The sequence below is a fragment of the Rana temporaria genome, chromosome 2, assembly GCF_905171775.1.
Source record: "Rana temporaria chromosome 2, aRanTem1.1, whole genome shotgun sequence".
Taxonomy (NCBI): domain Eukaryota; kingdom Metazoa; phylum Chordata; class Amphibia; order Anura; family Ranidae; genus Rana; species Rana temporaria.
Genome location: NC_053490.1, coordinates 264,310,281 through 264,328,969, shown reverse-complemented (window position 1 = coordinate 264,328,969; position 18,689 = coordinate 264,310,281). Strand labels below are relative to the sequence as shown.

Sequence of the window (18,689 nt, the reverse complement as noted above, 5' to 3'; positions counted from 1 at the left end):
CGACGCCTTTTGCCATGTGCTGGGAATTCCTGTCCCCCAACCTTGTATCCACACCACCTGCTCCGCCAGTGGTCTGGCAGAAAGTACCCCTGTCTAACCGCCCCCGGAGTAAGGAGCCCCCCCGCAAGTCACCCCACCATAGGGGCACCTGAGAGCTGAAATTTGGAATGCCCTTCTTTTGTGAAGTCTATTTTAAATCTTTTTCGTCTGAACAGTCCAATTTTTTCTGTTTCACTGTGACTGATGATCCTGCCCTGGACTTTTTTTTTTTTCTGCCGAGACTTGAGAGATTAGGAGCCTTTTGCTCGTCCCACCCCCCCCCTGGTTTAGTGACTGTATTAATCCACGTTTTGTATTCATATTTTTTTTTTTTATGACCACCCTAGGGCTCCCAGGCACCTGCTCGGCGCATTCTTCTGGGATGTGGCCGGACGGGTCTTTGGGAAACCGTACTGACCTAGGCCTTTTGGCCTCTCAAGGTCTGGTGCAAGTGTTAGTTCTGATTGCTCGTTGCCTTGTTGTATGTCCTAACTTCTCTTTTCTCTTTCAGTCTTCCCCCCCCCCCCTCTCCCCCGATCATCGGATGGCTCACCATGGAGTTTGAGGAATTCGCCTGGAACACCTCCCGGGGCGCCCCTACCCTTGACCTCTGCTCATCGTCAGCTCCACATCACATCAGGTAAGACGCTCCCCCCTTCCCTCTACCCAATCCCATGGCTAGGATATTGTCCTTGAACGTACATGGTATAAATTCTGATAGGAAAAGGCATCTGGCACTAAGGGAATTTAGACAGTCGGGCGCATACATCATTTTTGTCCAGGAAACGCACTTTGATGGCAGGGGGTCCTTCGCATTCGCCTCCAAACAATTCCCACAAATCTACTCCTCTTCGGGCTCTCGTAAGCGGGCTGGGGTCGCAATACTTCTCAAACGCGGATCTCCGTTCACTTGCTCCAGTTATTATAGCGATCCCCTGGGACATTTTTTTATACTCAGGGGCCTGTGGCAGACACGGGAGGTGACTTTGTGCACTCTATGCCCCGAATGTCCAGCAACATAGATTCCTGACTAGGTTGTTCACCCGTCTCTTTAAATCGGAACATGGGCTCCTAGTGGTGGGGGGGACTTTAATCTGACCCAATCTGCAACTGCTGATCGCCACGTGGTGGGCCCCCGGGTGTTGTCGGCTCGAGCCCTTAGGGACTAGAAACTTTTCCGCCAAATAACTAGATGTTATGCTCTATTCGACGCCTGGAGGGCCTTTCACCCGGGGGATCGGCAGTATACTTTTTACTCGGCCCCCCATAGAGCTCATTCCTGCATCGACTATTTTTTCACTAACAGCTCTAGATCTGGGTTCCCCCATCCATAGGCCCTACAACTGGAAACTAAATACCTTCCTCCTCCAGCATTTGCCATCCAAGACGGAACTCACTTCCATTCTCCAACTTTATTTTGCAGAGAACAACACCACTGACGTTTCCACTTCTACGCTCTGGGAAGCCCATAAGGCGATCCTTCAAAGGTAGATGTATGGCACTGTGCGCTGCCCTGAGAAAGGACGCGCACGCCACTAAACAGAGAACCGAGAGGGAGCTGGAGGTTCTGGAACGCTGCCTGCAGCTATCCCCCTCCATTGCCCTCCTTAAGAAAATCACAAATCTCTGAGTGATCCTGAGGGACCTAGCTCTTGGCTGTGTAGAAAAGGCCCTGGTCAGACTGCGACAGGTCTACTATGACAAAGGCAACAAGGCCCATTCCCTACTAGCGAAGAAGCTACGTGACACACATCTTGCAACGACGCCTCATCAAATTAAAGACAGCTCAGGCTGCCTGCAGTCCCACCCCAGAGACGTAGCTCATACGTTTTCAGAATTTTATACAAAACTTTACAACAACCCTGACATCCCCGGTATCCCACTCCCCCCGGACATCTCCCTCTGACCTGACATTCCTTAATATGCTGATCTCTGAAGAGGAGATAGAGCAGACTATTAAATCCCTGCCCTCCCGCAAGTCCCCAGGCCCAGATGGCCTGCCCTATGAATATTACAAAGCCTTCCTGCCCCTCTTGCTCCCTCACATGTGCAAACTTTTTAATACCTTCTTCCAAGATACCCCTGTCCCGGCAGACATGCAATGCTCCTTTATTACTCTGATCCCCAAGCCAGACAAGGACCCCGTCCTCTGCGCCAACTACAGACCCATCGCCCTGCTGAATTCGGACCTGAAAATTTTTACAAAATTACTCTCAGTTTGAACCGGGTTCTCCCCTCCCTCATCCACAAAGACCAAGTGGGCTTTGTACCACTTAGGCAGGTGGGCGATAACACTCGAAAGGTGATCGATCTGGTGGATGTGGCGAACATGGAAAATGCGGTGTCCCTGCTTCTTAGCCTGGACGCCGAGAAGGCCTTTGACCGGCTTGAGTGGCCCTTCATGTTCGCCATGCTGCACCACGTGGGGATCCGGGGCCCATTTATGAACGCTATTCGTCATCTCTATTCCGATCCCTCGTCTCGGGTCAAGACACCCTTTGCCCTCTCATCTTCCTTTCCCATTACCAACGGCACCCGACAGGGGTGTCCACTCTCGCCCCTTCTATTCGCACTTTGTGTTGAACCCTTAGCAGCCACCATTCGAGGCAACCCGTCAATTCGGGGGGTGACAGTCCGGGGCAGGGAATTTAAAATCTCTCTGTTCGCGGACAACGTTATCCTCTCCCTGACGCAACCTAGGATCTCCCTCCCAAATCTCAACGCAGAGTTAGCCCAGTATGGAGCTCTGTCAGGCTACAAAATTAACACCTCTAAGTCAGAGGCCCTCCCAATCAATATCCCTGGCGTGGAGGTTGATCACCTACGGGCCAACTTCCCCTACCAATGGAAAACAACTTCCCTGAAATACCTGGGGATACATATCACCCCACGCTTCACTACCTTGTACAAGGAAAACTTTCCCCCCCTATTCCGTTTAATCCGATCCCTGCTGTCGCAGTGGAAAAAACACTATATTTCCCTACTTGGCCGGATCGCTTAAATTAAGATGACGATTCTCCCGAAGCTCCTTTACCTTTTTCAAACGTTGCCCATCCCTGTCCCCTACAAACACCTGAGAAAACTTCAGGCTGACCTACTTAAATTTACATGGAATTACAAAAGAAATAGGGTACCCCAGACGGTACTAATGGCAGCACGTTCGGACGAAGGCCTTGCGTTTCCTAACCTTGTCAAGTACTACCAGGCCACGCAACTTCGCACAATAGCCTCTTGGTTCACTCAACGGTCCTACAACAAGTGGACGGAGATCGAGAAATTGTGGTTTGCCCCGACTCACCCTAATAACCTACTTTGGAGCGCGGATGTGGAGGTTCCCCCTGATCGCTTGCTAAGTTCTGTGTCTCAGCTTCGACTATGGCGTCGACTGTCGCGACCATGTGGACTGTCAGCGGAGCGCTCACTCGTGACTTCATTCATGTACAATCCCAATGTGCCAGATAGCCTCACCCACCAAATGTCTCAACCGTGGACGTCACGGAATCTATTTAATTTTGGGAACCTAGTGGATCCCCTGTCACGCAAACTCCTGCCCTTCTCTAGCCTCCAAGCTAAATTGGATAATAAGGTCTAATCTCTGAAATATATAAAATACTAAATGCCTACCCCCTGGAATCCCTAGGCAAACACTCCTACATGTTATGGTGGGAAAAAGCCCTTAACGAGGAAATACCCCTGGAGCAATGGCAAACTATTTGGTCCCAAGCAGCTAAGAGCTCACTCTGCACTTTATACAAAGAAAACACATATAAAGTCCTTATTTTTTGGTATATAACTCCTGACGTGCTCCATGCCATATATCCCGCTAGTTCTGATCGCTGTTGGCGATGCCAAGGAGACAGGGGCTCCCTCTTTCACATCTACTGGAGCTGCGCATTGATTACCCACTACTGGACCGCGGTGCAGCAACTGCTGAGCCGCCTCCTAGACGCTCAGGTCCCCATGTCCCCCAAATTCTTCCTTTAGGGCTCATCCCCCTTGAGGATCTCCACACCTTGCAAAAAGTTGCTACGCCACGTCCTCACAGCTGCCCGCTGTCTGGTTGCCCTGAACTGGAAAAACCACTCCCCCCCTACCCCTGAGGCTTTGCACGCCAGGATCAAGGATGTGGAGCTGATGGAGAGAATGATCGCCAGGATGCAGGACAGGTTAGAGGCCCACGACATTGTCTGGAAGCCATGGCGCCTTCAGGAGGACCCACCATGACTAGGTAACTGAGCTAATCCGATGATCTTCTGCCCCTCCCCCTACCCCCCCCCTTTGTTTTTTCTTTTTCCCCTTTCTTTCTCTTTTTCCATTCTTTCTTTTTCTCTCCCTCCTATTGGGAGTATCTTCATGACCCTTCCATGTTTAAAGTTTTGCAACATGATAACATATGTCGCTATGATTTGGCATCCTCAACCTCAGTTATGTGCCTGTTATTGTATAGGACCGTGCAGACGGTCCATATTCGTTACTATCTGCATTGATGTAGCAAAAAAAAAAAAAAGCAGACCTGTGCCTTGTCTCTTTATCTCTCCTCATGCTGTATCATGTGGTTCTGTTGTAAGAAATGTACTCCCTTTTTTTTTGTCTTCAATAAAAAGTTATTTGGTAAAAGAAATGGCACAGATTGACACAGATCACAGACTACCCTCTAACCGTCCAGGGGACTTATATTAGAATATGGACTGCTCAGCACCACAATTTCAAGAGCAAAATGGTATCACCAAATTAATTGGCAGCTTGGGCAAGTTGGACTAATGAGGCTTTTTCAAAAACAGCAAAAGTTCTGTTGTCAAATGAGTCCGAAGAGGAGGGTGACATATCGGAAGAAATAGTTATGAGCACTCATTTACTGGATAAAACATTTATAAGAGATCTTAGCAGGACATCGTCAGACGATGTGTCTAGTAGTGTAAAGAAAGTGTTTATGAGCAGGCCCGGACAGGGACAAAAAATAGGCCCAGGCATTTTAGACTGAGCAGCCAACTTTTCCAGAGGGACTCGAGGGGGCTCGTCGGTAGACATTCACGGGGGTGGCTGTATCAGTCCTCCACCTGTAATTTGCAGGGACACTGTAATATAAAGGGTACTGCACTGTAAAGGGGCACTGCAATGATTACAGTGCAGTCCCCTTTATATTACTATGTCCCAATTCTATTGTGGCCATACAATGCTAGTACTCTGTCTCTAATTGTGCCCACACTGCCCAGTGACACTAACCTGCTCTCTCTTTGTTCGAGCTGGACAGCATGGTGCGCCCTCTCCGGTGGTGTGGATAAAGCGTGGCTCTCTCAGGTGGTGCGGGTACAGCGTGGCTCTCTCCGGTGGTGCGGGTACAGCGTGTCTCTCTCTCTCTGGTGGTGCGAGTACAGCATGGCGCTCTCTGGTGGTACGGGTACAGCGTGGCTCTCTCTGGTGGTGCGGGTACAGAGTGGCTCTCTCTCTAGTGGGGCGAGTACAGCGTGGCTCTCTCTGGTGGTGCAGGTACAGTGTGGCTCTCTCTGGTGGTGCGGGTACAGAGTGGCTCTCTCTCTAGTGGGGCGAGTACAGCGTGGCTCTCTCTGGTGGTGCAGGTACAGTGTGGCTCTCTCTGGTGTTGCGGGTACAGCGTGGCTCTCTCTGGTGGTGCGGGTACAGCGTGGCTCTCTCTGGTGGTGCGGGTACAGCGTGGCTCTCTCTGGTGGTGCGGGTACAGCGTGGCTCTCTCTGGTGGTGCGGGTACAGCGTGGTTCTCTGGTGGTGCGGGTACAGTGTGGCTCTCTCTGGTGTTGCGGGTACAGCGTGGCTCTCTCTGGTGGTGCGGGTACAGCGTGGCTCTCTCTGGTGGTGCGGGTACAGCGTGGCTCTCTCTGGTGGTGCGGGTACAGCGTGGCTCTCTCTGGTGGTGCGGGTACAGCGTGGCTCTCTCTGGTGGTGCGGGTACAGCGTGGTTCTCTGGTGGTGCGGGTACAGCGTGGCTCTCTCTGGTGGTGCGGGTACAGCGTGGCTCTCTCTGGTGGTGCGGGTACAGCGTGGCTCTCTCTGGTGGTGCGGGTACAGCGTGGCTCTCTCTCTGGTGTTGCGAGTACAGTGTGGCGCTCTCTCTGGTGGTCAGGGTACAGTGTGGCTCTCTCTGGTGGTGCGGGTACAGCGTGGCTCTTTCTGGTGGTGCGGGTACAGCGTGGCTCTCTGGTGGTGCGGGTACAGCTTGGCTCTCTCTGGTGGTGCGGGTACAGCGTGGCTCTCTCTGGTGGTGCGGGTACAGCGTGGCTCTCTCTCTCTGGTGTTGCGAGTACAGCGTGGCGCTCTCTCTGGTGGTGCAGGTACAGCGTGGCTCTCTCTGGTGGTCAGGGTACAGCGTGGCTCTTTCTGGTGGTGCGGGTACAGCGTGGCTCTTTCTGGTGGTGCGGGTACAGCGTGGCTCTCTCTGGTGGTGCGGGTACAGCGTGGCTCTCTCTGGTGGTGCGGGTACAGCGTGGCTCTCTCTGGTGGTGCGGGTACAGCGTGGCTCTCTCTGGTGGTGCGGGTACAGCGTGGCTCTCTCTGGTGGTGCGGGTACAGCGTGGCTCTCTCTGGTGGTGCGGGTACAGCGTGGCTCTCTCTGGTGGTGTGGATACAGCGTGGCTCTCTTTCTGGCTTCCCCCAGCACAGTCCTCTCTTTTTCTTTTAGTAGTCACTCAGCCTCTTTCTGTGTTCCAGGCTTACTCTTTCCCCCAGCAGAGTGCATGCTGGGGGCTGAAGTCTGCTGCCTGTGGACAGCAATGGGGCCTACAAATCCTCCAGTACTATATGTCCCATGATGCACAGCTAGCCTCTTCTGATTGGCCCTGCACAGAGGCCAATGGGGACAATAGCAATTTGGCAACAAGATGAGAGCCGCGCTCTGCTGACAGGAGAAGTGGGGGCGAGGGGGGAGATATGCTGACATCCAGCAGCTCGCCTTCCCCTTGTCACAGCGCAGCCGCTTCTGTTCACTGGGGAGCGGCACCACCTCCCCACAGCGACCTCTTTCTCGGCTCCTCTCCTGGCTCTCCTCCCTCCTCCTCTCCTGGCGTCCTGGTTGCCAGGCGACCGTCGGCTGCGGGGCGCATGCGCGAAGCGGCGGCCTATGATTCCATGGATGGGCTTAGTAGGCGGAGAATGCCTCCTCTTCCCACCACAAGCGGCCGGCCCTGGATGTCCCTGCATGCAGCGCAGAACATCAGTGGCCGGCCCTGCATGTCGGAACCCGTGGTGGCGGCGGCGGCCGGCCCTGCATATCCGAACCTGCGGCTGTGCATGTCACAGCCAGGCGGGCGGCCCGGACCCCCCCGGTCTGCCCTATGGCCAGTCCGGGCCTGTTTATGAGTAGCAGTAGCCATCCACCCCCATATCTGGGTGCATCGGCAACAAAAGGTAACCCCGCCAGTGGACAAGTGGGATTGCATTGGAGGAGGGGTCTAGTGCAAGGTTCAATATGGGATCATCACCAGGGGGAAGTGGATATGCCCTTTCTCCAAGGGAGGTATCCCCATATGACCTTGGTTTGTACCCCCCATGCCACGTGATAATGAGTGGGATTGGGAGGACACTCCTGATACCACCCAAAGGCAAGAGACTCAGTGCCTCTGACAAGAAGTCAGAGGCACTGGGAGCTCATTCTCTCAATCTGCTGCAGAGTGTGCCAGCTTGTATTTAAATTGTCCGCTCTGTATGTAGCTTCTGACAGGCTGCACAAGAAGCCCTGTATCTCCGGAACTATAGGGGGTGTGCCTGTGGGGGAAGTGTTACCGGTGGCCACAAGGGGAGTTGACCCAGAGGTGCCAACCAAGGCAAAAGCAAAGAGAAACTATCTCCTGGCCGAAGAGTGTTCGGCCATCTCAGATTCTGACATTTCGTCTGATAAGCGATCAGAACTAGTACAGCTGAGAGAACTGTTACTTTGAGTTAGGAACTGTTTAAGTATTGTTGACATAAGACAGCAATCCTGCACGTGCAGAAGTGGCACCTTGCTGGGGCCTTTCCCTGTCCTCCTGTTGAAGTCTCAGAGTCTCCCATTTGAAATTGTAGCTATAAGAGTGTCCTGGCCCTAACCCTCTTTCCCTTGCAAAATATAACAAGTCAAAGAAATAAAACCTCTTTTACGTCCAAGAAGTGTCTGGCGCCCAATGACTTTGCACCCACTATGCCTCACAACCCACCACATATTGAAGGATGTCAGCTATCCCTGGCTATGGAGGTTCTCATTAGAGCAAAGGAGGCCTGGGACCTTGCTACACTTGTGCATGTGGACTTTGTCATGGTTGCATCTTTTTCTAAATAAAGCTTTGAAAGTTTGCCTTCTGCCTGGTCTAAAGTTATTAAAGTAGTGTAATGCAATTAACCGGCACACATAGACTCCAGCTTTGGGTCACTAGGCACATACGGGTATGGCGATAGCACTTAAAGAGATATTCTTTTGCGTTACTACATGTGGTTGCCATGGGCAATGGAAGTCTGGAGCCAGTTAAAGCAGCCTGTCAGTAGAGAGTACCTGTGTCAGGTGGGACAGCCTCTTGCAGCGAGGGAGGTGTCTGTACTCCTTCTGCAAGCGGTCCGTCCCCCATAGCAACAGAAACAGAATCGCACCGCTGAGGTCACCATGCTGTACAAAGGTACAAGAAGTCAGGAGTTAAGTGAGTACGCATGCTAGCCGCATGGCAGGGACCTATTTTGCTACCGAGAAGAGGTAGTGGCAAATTCTGAACAGGTGGATGTGGACATAAGAGACCAATAGAAGGAGCTGCATGCTCCAAGCGTGTAGCCTTGCTTCCTGTCCTTAATGTCCCCCTACACTAAAGTTGGCCCTCCGGGTGACGTAATTTCCCTCTGTGTGGTCTACGCTAGGCTGCCTGGATCCTCTCCAATTCCTGGTTTGGAATCAGCGCCCTACACAGTTCCTGACATAATCTGGACACCTGGGAACCCGGATGGAGGAGGATGTTTTTTATACGGAAATGCCCTTGATTTCTGCTTTTATGTAAGTGCATTACTTTGCGTATTAAACATTCTATTCTAATACTACACTTAGGTACGCCTCCCGCCTTTCCTCGTTTTACATTCTCACAGAGTTCTTATGGATACGCTCTGGGGATGACTGGCACCTAATCAATTTGTTACACACCTAAGTTGACATGGACTACTTACACCATACTAAGGATCAATACCACCCATATATACAGAGATAATAGGATTTTTAATAACAGCTTACATGTAAAATCCTTTTCTTGGAGTACACCACGGGACACAGAGGGGCAGATTCACAAACCATTGCATGGGCGCAGCGTATGTGAGATACGCTACGCCGCTGTAACTTACTTTTCCCAGCTTCGAATCCACAAAGAATTTGCGACGTAAGTTACGGCGGCGTAGTGTATCTCTCGCGGCGTAATGGCGCACAATTCAAATGCGGCGAGTAGGGGGCGTTTTCATTTAAATGAAGTGCGTCCCCGCGCCGAACAGACTGCGAATGCGCCGTCCCTAAATTTCCCGCCGTGCATTGCGCTAAATGACGTCGTAAGGACGTCATTGTTTTGACGTGGATGTAAATTACATCCAGCCCGATTCATGGACGACTTACGCAAACTAAATAAAATTATACGCGGGAACGACGGCCATACTTACCATTGCGTACGCCACCAGATAGCAGCTTTAACTATACGCCGAAAAAAGCCGACTAGAGACGACGTAAAAGAATGCGACGGCCGCTCGTATGTTCGTGGATCGTCGGAAATAGCCAATTTGAATACTCGACGCGGAAAACGAAGGGAACGCCACCCAGTGGACGCTGAAGAATTGCATCTAAGATCCGAAGGCGTACGAAGACGTACGCCTGTCGGATCTAACCCAGATGCCGTCGTATCTTGTTTTGAGGATTCAAAACAAAGATACGACGCAGGAAATTTGAAAGTACGCCGGCGTATCAGTAGATACGCCGGCGTACTCTCTTTGTGGATCTGCCCCAGAGTCTTTGGGTTGTATAGTTCACCAAATATGATTGGACACTGGCACAACCAATGAAGACAGGCTCCCCTCTATATAACCCCTCCCATAAGGGAAGTACCTCAGTTTTGTAGAAAAGCAATACTTAACCCATAAAGAGGGGCAGGACCCTCTGTGTCCCGTGGTGTACTCCAAGAAAAGGATTTTACAGGTTAGCTGTTATTAAAAATCGTATTTTCTTTATCGTACACCACGGGACACAGAGTCTTTAGTCATTACATAGTGGGATGTCCCAGAGCTATGCTCAATATGAGGGGAGGGAGACACAGACCAAGCAGACCGCCATCGGACGAGAGGCCCTATACCGCTGCCTGCAGCACACTACTCCTGAAGGCAGCATCCTCATGTCCTCTTACATCCATTTGGTAAAATTTGGTAAATGTATGGACTGAAGACCAAGTTGCAGCCTTACAGATCTGAGCCATCGAAGCCTGATGATGCACTGCCCAGGAGGCACTTATCGCCCTGGTTGAGTGAGCCTTGACAGGAAAAGGAGGAATTGTATTCCTTAATTCATAAGTTTGAACAATCATTTGTCCAATCCATTTAGAAATGGTCGATTTTGATACTGCCTGGCTCTTTTTGGGACCATCTGGCAGAATAAACAAAACATCTGTTTTACATATCTGAGCAGTTGCTTGCAGATAAACCTTCAATGCTCTCACTACATCTAGAGAGTGCAATCATTTTTCCCACGCTGATTGTGGTTCAGGGAAAAAGGAAGGCAAAACAATATCTTGATTTAAATGGAATGGCGAGACCACCATAGGAAGAAAAGTAGGGTCCGGCCTTAATACAATTTTGTCTTTGTGACAAACTAAACAAGGTTCTTTACAGGAAAGAACTGCTAGTTCAGATACTCTCCTAGAAGAGGAGATAGCAACCAAAAAAGCCAACTACCCGCAACATCCCCTGAATGAATTCCCCTACTAGGGAATGAGATGCTAATGGTCTCTGAAAGAAGATTGATTTGACCCTTAATAGTACTGAGAGCTAATTTCATATCTACCCCCAATTGACAGAAGGCCAGAATCCTACCAATGACATATTTTTGAGGGTTCCACCCTCTTAATTCACACCAGGAAACATATGCCTTCCAGATTCTATAATAAATTAGCCTGGATGCCGGCTTCCTAGCATTAATGAGAGAAGACAGAACTGGACCCGAGAGCCCCCGTCTCAACAGCCAGACCGTCAACTTTAGCTTTTGTAAGGAAGGATGGAACACTGGACCTTGTGATAGCAGGTCTTGAAGTGGGAGAATCCAAGGTTTCCCCACTGCCATCCTTATGATCTTGGTGTACCAGGACCTTCTGGGCCAATTCAGGGCCACCAAGAGCACTGGTATTATTTCTTCTTCGATCTTGCAAAGAAGTCTCTGAAGGAGCGGAACTGGAGGGAATGCATAGATCAGGGAAAACTGATCCCAGGGAATCATTAGTGCATCTGTTCCGCAGGATAGAGGATCTGTTGAACCTGGAAGTGAACATGTCTACGTCCAGGGTCCCATTTCTGGCATATATCCTGAAAAATGTCGGGGTGGAGAGACCATTCCCCCGGCGACAATTGCTGGCGGCTCAGGTAATCCGCTTGCCAATTCTCCACCCCTGGAATAAAGATCACAGAAATACAAGGAATATGAGCTTCTGCCCATGTTAAAATCTTGTTCACCTCCCTCTGAGCATTCTGACTCCGGGTGCTACCTTGGTGATTGATGTAAGCCACCACAGTAGCATTATCGGATTGAATTCCAACCGGGTAACCCTGTAACCTGTGTGTCCAGGTTCTAAGGGCTAGATATACTGCCCGAATTGCCAAAATGTTGATGGGTAGGCCCTTTCCAGGCTTGGACCAGGTACCCTGGACTGAGGCTTCTTCCAGAATTGTCCCCCAGCCCAACAGGCTGGCATCCGTAGATACCACCTTCCAAGTTACTGGGAGAAAGGATTTCCCTGCTCGCAAATTTTTGGTGCTCAACTGCCAACTGAGGCTTTGGCGCACCTCTGTGGATAGGTGCATCGGACAATCGAGAGCCTGGATCTTTTTGTTTCAGGCAGCCAGGATACTGCTCTGGAGTAGTCTTGAATGAAACTGGGCATACGGAATGGCCTCAAAAGAGGCCACCATTTTCCCCAATAATTTTATGCAAAGGTTTTCCCTTTGCTCTGGCCATGCGTCCAGATCCTTTAGAGATATGACCTTTGGCCCCGAAAGGAATACTTTGGTTTGGGTCGTGTCTAAGACCATTCCCAAATACTCTACCCTTCTCCGGGGCTGTAGAGAGGACTTCTGAGTTTAGAATCCAGCCTAAACACTCTAGGTATTTTACTGTACTGAGTACACTGTGATTTAACTGTGCCACTGATCATTCTACCAAGAGTAGATCGTCCATATAAGCCGTCACCGTTATGCCCTGCGTCCTTAGCTTTGCTAGAAGCGGGCCAGAACCTTTGTAAACATGCGAGGTGCCGTAGCCAAGCAAAAAAGGCAGAGCCACAAACTGATAGTGGCAGTGTTCTACAGCAAACCTTAGGAACCTTTTAATGTTTAGGAACTGATTTAGAGCTTTTAGATCTAGAATGGGTCTGATGTCTTTGTTTGAGATTTGAATAGAACCCTGTGACTTGTTCCTTTAGGGGAACTTCTTTGATTACCCCTAGGGACAGCAAGTGATCCAATTATTGGAAAAAGGGTCTTCTTTTTAATGGATCTTTGGATACATTTGAGTTTAGGAACCAATAAGGTGGGATTTCCCAGAATTCTAATTTGTATCCTAATGATACCGTGGAAATTACCCATTTGTCCTGGATCTCTGTCTGTCATGCTGCTGAAAACTGTCGAAGCCATCCCCCCACTTGGCCGAGCGATGGCTCATCCTGTACGGGTGCATCCGATTCCACAGGGGAAGATAATACCCGGCTAGAACAGTTAGAGCCCCCTGTTTTAGGAGGCATCTCTTTTTTGTCTTTCTTAGTCCCCAAGTTCCTTCTCTGGGTAGACAACAAAGTAAGCAACCATCACATAGTCTGAATCCTGAGTAGGTGCCTTAAAGAGTGTCTGTAATCCAACCACTCAGAGAACTCACGTACCCCCAAGCTGCTGTGTCTCCTCAGTAGGTCTGTCAGGCGTCTGAAGCTGTATTTTAAACCTTACCATTCCACGCATGTGCAGTAGAGCGGCGCGCATGTCGACATGCCCGCTCGCGTGACCACGCCCCCTCGTGCACTTTAAGTTAAAAGCGTGCCCCCTGCAGGCGCGCACCTATGGAAAAATGGCGGCGCTCAGGGGAGAGAAACAGTATGCACTATCCGTGAGCATCATGAAGTGGCAACAGGCATCATGCTCTAAACCGAGTCTGGCACCCTGAAGAGACATCTTGTGCCTTGCAGAGTTTGCAGCGGAGGAAGTGTGCTGAACTGACACTGAACTCTCGTTCCTGACATGGCAAGTGGAACTCCAGCTCTTTACATGCAAGACTCCACTCAAAAAGGGAAAGTTTCTTAAGTGTTTAAAACTTAGACTTTCCCCACCTACCTTATCCATGCCGCAGGACTGCTGAAAGCCAGACAGTACCAATCTTCACCCATCACGGCGGGTAGTTTTGTGACAACCTTCAGGGGTATGGGTTCCTACTTAAACGCGCAAAAGTATTCTCTTAAAGGAGACCTCTTCCATGGGGCTTGTAAAAGACTCTGCCAGAATACTTTTGCGTGTTTAAATCTGTGAAAGTGCTGGATCCCAGAGCCCAGTCCTCCAAAAGAGAGACATTACAAGCACCGTCTTCTGCGAGGTTCAGGTACCATCCATTTGGCATAATTAATAAGCACTTTGGATGGACCCGGTGGCGTAGCTCCTTAACCCCTGGAGGGATCTTTCAACAGAGCTCCTTCTTAGCACATCCTTCTCATGCCCTTCACCTTAGACACTGTCGAAAAAACGGAGGTACTTCCCTTATGGGAGGGGTTATATAGAGGGGAGCCTGTCTTCATTGGTTGTGCTAGTGTCCAATCACCTTTGATGAACTATACAACCCACTATGTAATGACTAAAGAGACTGCAGACCCAGCATTGTTTGGACATAAATTCAGAGTGTCCTTCCTAAATGCAAGCTACAGTGGGTGTACATCCATCTCTAAGAGTGGAGGCCCGCCTTAAGGTTAAGTATTCTCCGACGGAAGCTTCGGCCTTGTCCCACAGCATTGATGAATACGGCACAGAGTAAAAGGTACAAGTGATCGTGGTGATGCTTAATACATCAAGAGAGTTTGCTAGAGTTGGTTCATGTTTTTCATCTGCTGGGTCGCGAGCTTGGCTCAAGTAAAGTTACCCCATGTGTGAAGAGAGTGACCCTGGTACAGCTGTCTAGAGTAGCCCAAAAGAACCCACCCCAGGAGTAGTCCTCTCATGTTACCCAGAATTTAGTGCTCAACAAGTTATTGGGAAACATGCATAAAGGTACGCCATCGCCCGCCAACACCTTGCATACTCACAAAGTATGGAATAGTGAGAATTTAAGGTAGTAAATGAGTTGAACTCTTCACAAAGTACAGTAAGTTTACAAACATCAAACTTTCTAAACAAAGGGCCAGTTTACTATACTTAGGACTTTAGGGGGACCAGACTGTGCCCAGTGGGAATAAACAATACCCATTTTTGGTATTAGGGGGAGAAATAGTGGGTGTCAGTGGGAGGAATAATGCCCCATTGTTGGCATCAGTGAAAGGAATTATGCCCCATTGTTTGTGTCTAAAAAGCAATAGTGCCCTGTTGTTGGTGTCAGTTGCAGGAATTATGCCCCATTGTTGGCGTCAGTGGCAGGGAAATGGGCTCAAGGGCTTGATAAAGGCAAGCAAAGGGTTGCATCAGCCCCCGTGCCGCAGTTTGGAGACCACAGATCAAGATCATTCAGATTAATAGGAGAAGGCTATAAATATTTGTACAATTTGAAAAAGAATATATGATTGTACAGTTTGACCATAGATATGCTTTAATTACTTATTGTGCATTTTCCAATACTAGAGGATATCCTCCATGTGTCAAAATGAGGAAATTAGGAAATGTGTAAAATTAGATTCGATTGGTGTGCTATTTAGACTGGCAATTGCCTAAACTAAAGTCATGACTCATGTTCTTCTAAAGCAGGGGGGTCCAACCTTTTGACCTTCCTGGGCCACATTGGAGGAAGAGGAATTGTCTTTTGCCACACATAAGGTCTTTTGCCACACATAAGATATACTAACAATAAGGGTAGTTGATGGCCAGAAAAAGTTGGGCAGATGACATGTTAATGATCACTGATTTAGCTAATGTACCTACTTGAGTAATAAAAGTACATTTTTTTTGTAATAATTGTTATTCTAAAAGTAAAAGAGGGCAACAAAAAAATAGATAATAAATATTTGACACTGTTTTTGATAGACTAAAGCATCATTATCTGCTCTGATGGATGTAATGGCAATTCTCAATGATTTCTCAAGGTGTTCGTCAGATATTTTGGTTTTAATTTTGCCTTTCGTGTGCTTCATCCTTGAAAATAGTTGCTTACAAATATAAGTGCTGCCGAAAACAAATGACGAGTCATTGTGAAGAGTGGGATATTTTTCTTTGGGAAAATAAAACTTTTAAAAGTCCAGTTAAGAGACTCTTCAGCCACAAGTTTGCTAAGTGTAAATACATTTTTACAAAAAATTTCCCCCCAAAAAATCAACATTTTTTAAGTAAGTTTCCAATTTTGTGTTGCGCCGCATTTATAACCATCTTGGGCCATCTGCAGAACTCGGGGCCGTAGGTTAGACACCCCTGTTCCAAAGGAATGCCAGTTAAGTCTTTGCTTATACTGTATAACATCAGAAGATGATTTAGGACACTCACTTTTATTCTACCTCTAATTCCTTTTTATACATGAACACTAATGGATCTTCTTATATAAAGCTCATTTATACAACATTTGAGTAAGCATATATTGGAGATGTTTTTCAAGAAATAAAGCATGTATTGTTATATTTGTAATACTCTACTATGCCCTTCTAAAGTAAACAACAGTACCTTGCTAAGTCTTTGTTCTGTCCACAAAGCAGAAGGATGTTCTCGGTATTGATATAGAAGGCCCAGCACGGAAAACATGCCAGAGACAGGATGAGGATCGCTCGCTGGACAACGACCCCAATGTATTTGATGTTTTTTCCTCCATAAATCTTAAAGACAGACAAAAGTTTAGTTGTCTAATGTTATGCACACTTTGTTTTAATTTAAAATACAAGATGAGCATCTTGAGGTGAGTTATTTGCATTTATTTTCTTTATTTTCTTTATATAAATGCCAGGGGTAGCTGTATTATCAGGCCTGTCAGGATTCATAAAAAGCAAAGTGTTGAGATGGGGAGGACCTGGTAAACTGTGTTACTGTACTCAGTTTGAAATAATTCATAGTTCACAGGAAACTGCTGACGAGGCAGACCCTTTTCAATTGAGGGTCCAACCAGTGTGCAAGTGAATGAGTGAAGTAAAAGTGAGCATAAATTAGTTTACTGTAAGTAAGATTAAGTGAAGTAAAATTTGTCTCAAGTTTTTTTAAAGCCCGACTTCAACTAAATGTTTTTAGATAGGTTTGAGTGGATAAGAGTAATGCCGCGTACACACGCTCGGAATTTGCGACAACAAATGTTCGATGGGAGCTTGTTGTCGGAAATTCTGACCGTGTGTAGGCTCCATCGGACATTTGCTGTGGGAATGTCTGGCAACAAAAATTTGAGAGCTGGTTCTTAAATTTTCCGACAACAAAATCCATTCTCGTAAATTCCGATTGTGTGTAGACAATTCCGCCGCACAAAATTCCACACATGGTCTGAATCAAGTACAGTCTGGTAAAACTAGCCTTCGTAATGGAGATGGCACATTCGTCACGATGTAACGGACTGAAAAGCACAAAACTGAAAAGCCCGAATCGTCTCTCACCAAACTTCTACTAACACGACTGGTATTGAACTTCCCTTTAATAGTGCCGTACGTGACCACATTCTTGACGTTCGGAATTTCCTGACAACATTTGTGTGACTGTGTATGCAAAACAAGTTTGAGCCAACATCCATCGGAAAAAAATCCACGGTATTGTTGTCAGAATGTCTGACCGTCTGTACGTGGCATAATAGACCAATTTAAAGCCTAATGCCGCGTACACACGGTCTGAATTTCCGATGGAAAAAGTCCGATGGGAGCTTTCCATCGGATATTCCAACCGTGTGTATGCCCCATCGGACTTTTTCCATCTGAATTTCCGACAGACTTTAGATAGAGAGCAGGTTCTTAGGTTAAAGTCAGACCGTGTGTATGTGGGATAACTCAAGCTTTGCTATCATTTTAAATAGTTTGGGCCAACTTTTTCCTTTACCAAGTTATGTGACCTTGACAGCACTGTATAAACTGTATATATCATCCACTACATACAGTATAAAACGGGAACTTTCCATCAGGCTAAGCACTGACTACAAGACTACAGATAGTCTTGTATTTTTTATCAATTAGTGCAATTAAACTCTAATTGGTTAACCACCAATCGTGGAGATCGTGATGTCATCTGCCAGCCTCTCCACCTGCGCAGTGCTCAGCCCGACTCAATATTTTGTTCAGGGCATGGTGTCTGTGTCTTTATTTAAGGAGATTTCTTTTCATTTCCTGTCCAATTAACATTAAGGCCCCTTTCGCGCGGGCGGACATATAAGTCTATGGAGCGACGGATGTCAGCGGCAACCATGTCCACTGACATTTGATCCAATCCGCTAAAATCAGACGTATGGTGATACGTTCGCCATCTGTCCGTTTTCGTCCGATCTCTCCATAGCAAGCAGCCACGCTCGACAAGCCCCTCCTGGCTTCTCTCACATAAAAAAAATAAAACAAACAATCTAGCCCCTACCTATGTAGAGAGTGCTACACTCACCCCCCACCAAAATTCAGCTGGTCCCTCAGCTGGGAAAACTAAAAAACGAAAAAATTACTCCTGGACCCAAGGGCATCCCATAAGATGAAGTGGAGGGGGGGGGGGGAGGGAAACAACTTGGATGGGGAGATGTGCAAATAAATTACATACAAAAAATATATAGAAATCTCTGGTAAGTATTTACATCTGTACAGATATCATAACACACACCTAGCTACAGGTCCCTGCAGCTAACAGTAACACATAAACAGGCTCCTTAAAAGTGTTACTAAACCCAGTAATATGAAAATAGTTCACATGCCCCCCCACAGTGCCCACAGCTTATAAATCTTTTTACATTAAAATACTGCCACTATATACCCTTTTGGATGATCTGTATACCACGGTTACATGATAAACTGCACAGTTTCTCCAGTGCTGAGAGTTCAGGAAGGAGGAGATTTTCACTACAGCCTGTATACACGCCCACATGTGTGATGTCAATATCATGTGCCCCGGCTATCTCAGCATAAAAGATACAACTGAGCATAGGCAGGTTGGCTACTCTGCCTGTGTTAGCTGGCCTTCCCCAGATAGGCAGTGCAGGAGGGAAGGATCTGTGCATACAGGATAAAACAGCATTTTTTCACAATATAGAAGATTAACCCCTTAAGTTCCTCAGTGAGTATAACAAGCATGCTATACTGCACATATACAGACTGGTTTTACTGTTG

The 18,689-nt window shown here is 47.9% G+C and overlaps 1 protein-coding gene across 1 annotated transcript in view; it reads right to left on the bottom strand.

The window, feature by feature from the left end:
- Positions 1 to 18,689, bottom strand: part of LOC120926737 (multidrug and toxin extrusion protein 1-like) — a 144,897-nt gene that overhangs the window by 111,228 nt on the left and 14,980 nt on the right. The window contains exon 4 of the mRNA XM_040336901.1: positions 16,087 to 16,235. Within this exon, the coding sequence (XP_040192835.1) occupies positions 16,087 to 16,235 (149 nt within the window). The remainder of the gene's footprint in view (positions 1 to 16,086; positions 16,236 to 18,689) is intronic.